The sequence below is a fragment of the Paroedura picta genome, chromosome 16 (genome assembly GCF_049243985.1).
Source record: "Paroedura picta isolate Pp20150507F chromosome 16, Ppicta_v3.0, whole genome shotgun sequence".
Lineage (NCBI taxonomy): Eukaryota > Metazoa > Chordata > Lepidosauria > Squamata > Gekkonidae > Paroedura > Paroedura picta.
Genome location: NC_135384.1, coordinates 13,813,452 through 13,823,475, shown reverse-complemented (window position 1 = coordinate 13,823,475; position 10,024 = coordinate 13,813,452). Strand labels below are relative to the sequence as shown.

Sequence of the window (10,024 nt, the reverse complement as noted above, 5' to 3'; positions counted from 1 at the left end):
TTCGATTCCTCATCCCCCCTCTTTTTCATATACAATTCACACAGGCATATGAATATTTCTGCTCCCTTCTTTCCATGGAAACTCACCATGATTGCCAATACCTGCAAATTGCACGTATAAGTCCAAAGAATACATTAGCTTTAAGGCAGCAATGCTGAATGCTTCAATATGCTCCGTCAATCTCTTCCTCTTTGGCTGCTTAGTAATAAAATATGAATGTGGCAAATGAACTGCAACTGATGGTTTGAGGCAAGCATTATTTATTGTCTTACCATAGTTGAGGGAGTGAATCCCCTTTGGATATGTGAAGATCAATGCCCTATGCTCCACACTTGATTAAAATGTCTTGTATGAGTTATACCATCTCACTGAAAACCACCAAGGGAATTGAATCTCCATTCTCCTGGCTAATTATGAAATGTAACATTTTTATTTCTTGCATGGAAGGAAAGCAAATCGTCAAAATAAGCCAGAATAATTTTTACTGAAATTGACTTACATGACATTCATTTTTTAAAAAGATTATGCTTTTGCTTCTATTTTCAGTAACTTTCATCATAATCCGTTATAACTGATGTGTAAAAAAATAGCTCAAATTTTTTACCATTTTTTTTACCCCGAAACATTTTTTTATCCTGAAACATTGATGCTATGGTGCAGAATATGACTGGAAAGCATAGCTTTGTAGAAGCCGAACTGGGATCCCGCCCTTTCCACCCCCTCCAAGCCCATAACTGGTCATTTTGGGAGGCGGGAATGGATCAACATGTCCATATATGGTCATATTACCTAATAAATGTTTAACATTTTAAAAAAAATCAATGTAAATAACTCCTACCCATTTTGGAAACCCTTCCAGGGCTATCAAGAATTCCTCGGGTTTCATGAAACCCTGATTGAGAAAGCTTGGTGTAGAGCAACGTTTCTGTCCAATGGAACCTTTATTTATATTTTATTTATTTATTTATATTTCTATACCCCCCATTTCTTTGCAGCTCTGGGCGGTTTACATTGAACATTATATAATACAAATTATATGGAACAATATATAGACTGTAACATCAACTTTCAAATAAGGTACCCAAACATTGCAAAATCACATTATAATATAAATAACAGTAACAGTATAAATAACAGTAACATTGGGGGGTTTGTTCTTTCAATCATCGGTTGGTTCTTTCAGTCTGGGTGTCCAGCAGCTATTCTACGTCTGTCAACCTCAAGTGAATGCCTTGTGGAAGTGCTCCCTTTTGCAGGCTCTGCGGAACTGTGGAAGTTTGGGCAGGGCTCTGATCTCCTCAGGGAACTCATTCCACCAGGTAGGGGCCGAGAAGGCTCTGGCCTTTGTTGAGGACCTACATGCTTCTCTGGGGCCAGGGATCCGCAGCCAGTTGGAGGGAAGCATCTAGGGTCACGCCAAGGTTCCTGGTGGAGTGCGTTGGTGAGAGCTGCACACTGTCCAGGGTGGGCAGATGAGCTTCCTCCCATGGTCCCTTCCTACCCAACCACAGGACATCTGTCTTTGCAGGGTTGAGCTTCAGGTGACTCTGCTTGATCCATTTTGTCACTGCCAGACTTAGCCAGACATCTGGCTAAGGGTTCTGGGGGAGAGTCAGGGCAGTCATCCATCAGGAGATAGTGCTGGGTGTCATCTGCATATTGGTGGCAACTTTAAGATCAAATTTTAAGTTTTCATATGCACTTCAAAGTGTACACAATGAAATGGGAATTCAAAGTCCACAGCCAGAAGGTGGGACATGAATCCCACCTCAGACCTCTTCCACACTCTCAGACCTCTTCCACACAAATTATCTTCCTTGGCTCACCCTATCTTTTTTCATGGGGTTTATTCTGGCTTCCAGATGACGTTGCCTCCCTCCTGTGGCTTTCCTAGGGCTGGTGTGATTCTGCCAACCAGTTGCCCCACACTAAGGGAATATGGATAAATCCACAGTTCTTTTAAAAAAATTATTATTGTGTTAGACAATGAGCAGAAAGTTGCATCAGGGACGTCTATAGTCAGAGCCATAGCTTCTCTCTTCCTCCCTTTCCCCTCATTAGGGAAACCCCTCTGTTCCCAGAGTGGCTGCTCCTGCAGCAATTCTACTTTGCTAGAGCCCTGCAGATGCTTAAATTAGCTCTGGTGCTATGGGGTTCTCATATCCTTAAACCACCCCTGTCCTACGGACATTCAATGGGCTGAGAAGGTAACAGCAGAGGCTCTTTCATCAGGCAGCGATCCACAGAGAGCAGTCCAAATGTGACCGATCATAGGCGATCACCCCTTTTGTCTAAAGCCCACCTCAGTCTACACAACTTTTCACCACATCCTTGGCCTGGAAAAGAGTATAAAATACCTTCACCTTGGCACCCCAAATTGACTCTCTGGTGACCAGCCTCCCTGGTACGGATCCCCACAAGAAGGTCAACTCAAATGTCAGCTCATTGATGTTGCTCTGCTGTTTCCATCTATGCACCCCACATTCAGATTGGTAAATATCTCTACCCTTGCTGCTCCATTTTCCCCGAAACATTTCTTATCATATTTCTCTCTGCATACATGTGTTAGTGTAATTGCATATTGTGTGCTTTGTGTGTTATTCCTTAATAACATGATATTCTATATTTTAAAATACTTGTCTGCCTAAAAAGGGCAAAATGATTTTCTTTTGCTAGTTACCCCCTTCTCACTCCAATAACTCCCACTCTCTATCTCTCTCTATGTGTGTGTATGTGTGCATTTGGGTGGGCTATGTCAACATTCAAATTAATAACAGAAACAAATTTCTAACACAATTTCTCTTGATTTCAAAAAGAAGCTTTGGGGTTTTGCTAAATGTTGACTATAAGTCCCCCCCCCCCCAAGGAGAAAATAAAAAGGTCACACTAGTATCTAGGAGATTGAAAAAGATCATAGCCAATGGGGCTAAATCAGGTAATAATACATTTTATTATTTAATTAACATCCCAAACATTTCCTTACACATTTTGCCAACTAATTTTAATTTTATAGTATCCTATCATATCAGCACCGAGCCTATTGTGGCGCAGAGTAGTAAGGCAGCAGACATGCAGTCTGAGAACTCTACCCATGAGGCTGGGAGTTCAGTCCCAGCAGCCGGCTCAAGGTTGACTCAGCCTTCCATCCTTCCGAGGTCAGTAAAATGAGTACCCAGCTTGCTGGGGGGTAAAACGGTAATGACTGGGGAAGGCACTGGCAAACCACCCCGTATTGAGTCTGCCATGAAAACGCTAGAGGGCGTCACCCCAAGGGTCAGTCATGACTCAGTGCTTGCACAGGGGATACCTTTACCATTACCTTTATCATATCAGCACAGATCCCTATACAGATCTCAAGCTAATGCAACTTTTTTTTTTTTGCTAATTGTCAGTTTTCCAAAACCAGCATACCAGGGAGCAGTCCTAATGTATCAGTTTTAACATAAACTGCTGAGATACTCTAGGGAGTATGTTTGCAATACATTAATAAGGACAAAAATGGAACAAGCTCTTCTTCATTTCCATTTCTTCTTCCTTCAAGGAATCCCTCTGCAGCCCAAAGAGAAAGCAATGGGGAATCTTAAATTGCTTCTTCTCAGGTCTGACTTGTGGTCATAGAAGAGTTTTGTTTGCAAATGTATAGCAAGATTTCAAGAAGGACAATGATAATGCAATAACACAGGCATCGGTGAGTACAGAGCAATTGTGGAATTAGCAATTGTATTATTAAGTATTATTAAAATTCTACTGTGTATAAATAATGGTATCATCGACTTAACATGGTAGGGATGTTATCAAAACGTCACCAAATTTATAAAGGGAACCTGAATAGTTTGAAATTAGAATTGGAGCATAAGTGTGTATAAGAATAATTGCAACTAGTCTAGGGAGTATCCACCCTTGAACAGTAGAACCAGGAGACTGAATATATTAGACAATGGCTGTTCACCATGAAAGGAAATTACAGTATACATCTTAATACCAGAATTCTAAATAATAGGGAGAGATAATTTTGTATAATCTCTTTCTGGTAATCTATCAGGCCTTTGGTTGGAACAGTATAATTGATAACACAATAAGGTGCTCTCCAATGTTCTTTTGGTGTAGCATTTTTCAAAGAATGGCCTAGAAAACAACTTTTTGTGAAAATAACCTGTAATCTAAAGAGAGTTGACTCTGCCTAGAATTTGGATGGCAGACCAGCAAGGTAGGCTGGGGGTGCGGTGCAGAGGCAAGCAGAGGGGGTCACCGTCAATTGGCTGAGATTTGGTGGCACTTTCTACCACTCTCAACAATTCATTTTAGACTATGGTCTTAATGGTCCAGATCCTTCAGATGTGAATGCTAGATCCTGCTTCTAGAGTCCCCTTGTTTTGTATGCAATCCGAGTCTCAAGGTGCTCACTCTGAAGTCCAGCCATCATGCCACTTCTGACAACAGCAAGCTTTTCCTTCATCTCAACTATTTCTCCATGACACATTTCCTTTTCTTCTATACAGGTTCATTTCAGTGCAGAAATGGGCAATCAGACCACTGTGACAGAATTCTTCCTTTTGGGATTCTCTGATCTCCCCGAACTCCAGATTTTACATTTTGTGGTATTTCTCCTCATTTACTCAGCATCATTGGTGGGGAACTCCCTTCTCATTCTGACTGTCGTCCAGAATCAGTCCCTTCATAGTCCCATGTACTTCTTCCTTGTCAACCTGTCATTATCAGATGTTTGTTTAACCACAGCCACGGTCCCCAAATCCATGGCGATATCATGGACAAACAGCAAGCTGATTTCTTTCTCTGGATGTGTCATTCAGGTATTCTTTGTGGTGACAGGTGCAGGTGCTGAGCTGACATTTCTCACTGTCATGGCTTATGACCGCTATGTCGCAATTTGTCGTCCGCTACAATACACAATTATCATGAACTGGGATGCCTGTGTCCATATGATGGCAGCTTCATGGATCAGCAGCATAATGAATGGTATTATCCATACTGCAAACACTTTTAGATTACCTTTTTGCACCAGTAGCATAAAACAATTTTTCTGTGATATCCCCCAGTTGCTCACAATGTCTTGCACTGATGCTACAGCTAATGTGATACTTCTTCTTTTGGAAGCTGTTGTGCTTTGCTCCTTTTGCTTTTTTTTAATTTTAGCTTCTTATGGTTTCATCTTCTTTACCGTGTTTAAAATTCAGTCTGTCAATGCCAGGTCCAAAGCCTTTTCCACCTGCACCCCGCACTTGACTGTGCTTTGCTTATTTCTTTCTACTACTATCTTTTCCTACATGAGACCAAGATCCATGTCTTCTGTAGCAATCGACCTGCTGGCTGCTGTACTGTACAGCGTTTTGCCACCACTCCTGAATCCTGTGATTTACAGTCTGAGAAACAAAGAGATTCAAATGGCCATGCAGAAAATGCTGAAGAAGCTCTTTGGGTTTTGTTTGATAAACTTTCCAGTGAAGAGAATCCAATGGATAAGAATATGAATAGCTGAGTTCTGTTCTGGCTACTGAGGTATACTCGTTAGGTTATTTCTTCCATGTATAATTGAATTGCTACACTTTTTATCAATGTAAAAGAATATGCTGTGCTATAGGCAAGAAAATATGCATACTAATCAGAAAAAATATTTACAGACTGCAGATGCCTTTGTACATTTTGTGGTAGGGGAGTTGTCAAAATAATCAGAAAGTAATGGTAGAATTCACAAATAGAATTTATTGCTGTTACAGAGGAATTGCAGAATTCTCAAAGAAATCAGAAAAGAAGATGTTTTGATCCCAAAAGAATATTTTAAACTTCACAATATTATCTATGGTTCATTAGAACCTCAAACATACTAACATTCTCAAATATGGTGTGATAAGTTTCTTGTGGTTCAATAAAACTTCAACAAATTATCACAATTAATATGTGTATGTTTAATTTCACCATGACTCAGTCTACTGTGTCTGAGTGACTTAGATAAAGCCATTATATGATGTTGTGTTTAAAGGGAAGTACTGATACAGAGGCTACAGTATCATTATACTGTATTAAGTATTATTATTATGACCCAGTAAATAGGTGAGAAACCCAAGCCTGGATCAGTTCAACTTATTGTCTGCTCCTACTTCCTTCTTATTATACTGTTGAGCATATGATCTGACAATTAATCAATATCCACCTTATTGAATCTGGCCTTGATATAGATAAGGGTGTTAACTGCAGGAAAGCTCAAATCACAAACATGAGACTGGGCCCTCTAATAATCATCTTAATCCTGGAGGGAAATTAGGGTGCTTTGCCTCACTCAGTGCCTTTAAATTAATAGTTCTTTTAAAGCTACTTTCATTTTGGGCAGCCCAATCCTAACAGCTGGTGGCCAGTTGCCAGCACAATAGTGATGCCCATAGTTGATTCCCTATGGACATTCAGTGGAGTAAGGAGGTCACAGTTTGGATGCCACATACTTGTCAGATGTTCAGCCTTATCCTCCACTATTTTGGATGGGAAATTTAATGAAATCCCCAGGGAGGACAGATTCTATCTCAGTAAGACTAAGAACCTGAAAATCATTAATAGCGTTCCTTGAAGATGTCCTTTTTATAGGGCACCCTGTACCAAGTTTATTGGGCCTCTGATCAGAGAAAAGAATGTTGAGCATGAAGGATAGTAGATTAGAAAGCACCTTATGGGAGATAACATTCCCATCAACATCTGGATTGCAAAATAATGTGCAAATTTAAGTAAGGTCAGACAACTTAGCACAATTTCTTCTGCATAGTTTTCAGTTCTCTCTGTTTTATTATTTATTTTTATTGTATGTTTATTGTTTTAAAGTTACTTGTATGGGTAGTCATAATATAATTTGATTTGATTATATATTAACTGCAGGAAAGCTCAAATCGCAAACACCGGACAAGCTCTCTAACCTTTCAGGGAAATGTGAGTGATTTGCTTCACCTAGTAAATTGCATGTATATTTAATTAATAGTTCTTTTAATCTATTTGATATTTTGGGTAAATCATTCTTGAGAGCTGGTGACCTTTCAGTTGCCAGCATAACAGTAATGTCCATAACTTATTCCCTATGGACATTCAGGGGGGTAAGGTCCTTCCCTACAGGGGAAGACCTACAGGGAGCAATCCAAAATGTCTTGGCAACCTCCAGACTGTCATGGAGCAGGGGCCAATGGCATTTCTCTGAGCACTCCAAACAGGTGCAGCCAACCAATGCCTATTAATCGCTCCATGGTCCTTCAATGCTATGATTTTGTTGGAATTGCAATCAGCAAGTAATTTGGTGAAGTCAACTCTGAAGAGTGGTTGTAAATTTGTTAGGTTGCTAAGCTGTACCAATGTGCTCACTAGTGATACCTAATGATCATTCTGGAATTGCAGTGGAAAAAATACCAAGCCAATTGCTGGGATTCACTTTGTTTAAGCTCTCAACTACTTCTTCTTTCTTCAGGAAGAGAAGCTCCATGTAATTTGATGAAGCAAAGAGCCATTAGGCTCTCATCTCTCTCCATCTGCTGATGTGTGGGATGTAGTTCTGCCTGTAGCTTAGCCACAGAGACATGCAGTGTGCTGCTTTTATAACTACCCTTTAAGATTTTGTACTCTTTTGTACTCTTCTTCACTAAGGAGACTTAACAGCGAGAGCTGTTATTAATATTTTGCTAAGGGCTAAGAGGGCAGAGAGTGGACGTGGCTTGTCAGAGGCAGGGCATGTCCTGATTCGGCACTACCTTAGACAGGTCACACCCACTCAGGACTTTGGCCCAAGTTCTGATAGGGCCCGCCCACCCAGGGGCAATCTAGAGACATCACTGCCAGTCTGCTGACCACTGCAGGGAGAGGAGGTCAGTAGGGCTGGCACCTTTACCACCCACTCATGAGGAAGTCAGACAGGTAGTGGAGTTATTTCTGAATAAGAGAGATTCACCTTTACCACCCACTCATTTCTTACTGGATCTTTTAGATATCATTTTGGAAAACAATTTTTTTCTTTTTGAAGATGAATTGTACTTACAGGTCAGGGGTCTTGCCATGGGCTTCCCCATTGCCCCTGTAGTCGCGGACATGTTCATGCTAAGGCTGGAGCAGACTTTAATTTGTAATGAGGAATGTAATCCATACTACCAATATGTTTACTTCTATGCACGCTTCTTGGATGATATTTTCATTATTTTTACCAATGGGGAGCTTATAGACCAATTTGCAAATTGGATGAATACCATACACCCCACCATTCAATTTAGCATGCAGACCAGTACTACACAAATCCTTTTGTAGACATATTGGTGCACATTGAAAAAGATCAATTAATTATTTCTTCATTTCACAAAGACATGGATAGAAATACCTTATTACATTTTCAATCCTTTCATCCGTGGCACCTCAAAACCAATTTACCTATTGGGCAATTTTTGCGCACCAAAAGAAACAACTCAGATGCTACTAGATATCAAAGGGCATGTATTGCTTTAAGTAGTGATCTGACTGCCAGAGGCTACCCATTGTGGACTATTAATGCAGCAAAAAAACACACTGATAGAACAGACCGTGAGGCTCTGTTACAATACAAACTCAGGCCGAAATCCAACAGGTTAACCTCATCGTTTGAGTTCTCAGATTATTCTCGTGAACTGCAAAAAATTATACATAAACACTGGCATATGATTGACCATATTGAGGGCTGCAAGGAAAAACCACTTATAGTGTGGCGTCGTGGCAGAAATATTCAGGATATTATCAGACCCGTAGAACACCCTATTAATATTTTACCAATGGGTAATCATTGTTGTGGTAAATATATGGTGTGTAAATATATGTTGGAAACTAAAGAGTATCAACATTCCAATGGCTTTAAAGTACATGTTAAACAATTTATCAATTGTGAGTCCAGTAATACAGTATATATGATTATATGCAAATGCAAACTGTGCTATGTGGGAATGTCATCTAGACCTCTTAAAATTCGAATATCAGAACATAGGAGCCGACTGAGAAACAAGATTAAAGATGCTCCTCTCGTCTCACATTGGTTGGAACATAATCATAGCTTAGAAGAGTTCATATTCTTAGGACTGGAACAACTTCAACCTTCACTATACGCCAAGGACAACATTATCATCCGCCTTCAACAACGGGAAAGTTTTTTTCATTCATCATTTGAATACTGTGATGCTGGGGGGGGGGTCTTAATGCCAACATTGATTACAATTGTTTTTTTTGTAAAAATCTGTTTTGGTTATTTACTTTAATGGATCTGGCCCCTTTAAATAATTGACTACACCTGTAACTGCCAGCTTCTCTATAAATACTAACTGAAGGTAGCCCTCATGGGCACTTTATGAAATCCCCAGACGATTATGAGCATTTTGTCAATGTGATACTACAACTACTACTATGACAGTATATTGGAAGGTATGTAATGCTTTTTTGTAAAATTATGAACTATATTTTCAAATTCTACATGCATATATTGTCTACTTTATTCATTTTGCAGAGCAACCACAGACAAAGATAAAACAGAAAGCGGGTCACTTAACCTAGGATCCCGTTTTGGTTTATTCTTTATGACTTTATGTTATAACTTTATGTTTTCACCTATAAACATAGAGAAGACTACTATATCACTGTGCCTCGTGATTTCCTTTTTTCTTCTGACTTGAGGCCTACTGCACAGCATTATTCTGCAGACTAAAATGAATGCTGTTGCAGAGGTTCTTTTGTCTCCTGTTTCATCTGCCCAACAACCATGTGCAGTAGGCCTCAAGTCTTTCAATTCAAAAACAATCTGTGTGGGAAGCCTTAAATATTTCCTCTCTACCACATCCCTGTCCAAAGTAGCTCTTTCTGCCTAGGTAGCTGATCTTTATAGATGAGCTGTAGATGAGCTGCAATTCCAGGAGCAATTCAGGCCCAACCTGGAAGTTTGCTACCCCTGGGTTGGAAATATTCCTGGAGGTTTGGAGGTGGGACTTCAAAATCATACAATGCTTCAGAGTCCAGCCTTCAAAGGAGCCATTTT

The 10,024-nt window shown here is 40.0% G+C and overlaps 1 protein-coding gene across 1 annotated transcript; it reads left to right on the top strand.

Moving 5' to 3' along the window:
- Nucleotides 1–4,517: 4,517 nt before the first annotated feature.
- On the top strand, nucleotides 4,518–5,489 carry LOC143825379 (olfactory receptor 14A16-like). Its single transcript, XM_077313405.1, has one exon. The coding sequence runs from the start codon at nucleotides 4,518–4,520 to the stop codon at nucleotides 5,487–5,489; it is 972 nt and encodes a 323-aa protein (XP_077169520.1).
- The last annotated feature ends 4,535 nt before the right edge of the window (nucleotides 5,490–10,024 follow it).

Excerpts from the sequence above, each read along its gene's own strand:
- LOC143825379 (XM_077313405.1), top strand. The coding sequence starts at position 4,518 with ATGGGCAATCAGACCACTGTGACAGAATTCTTCCTTTTGGGATTCTCT.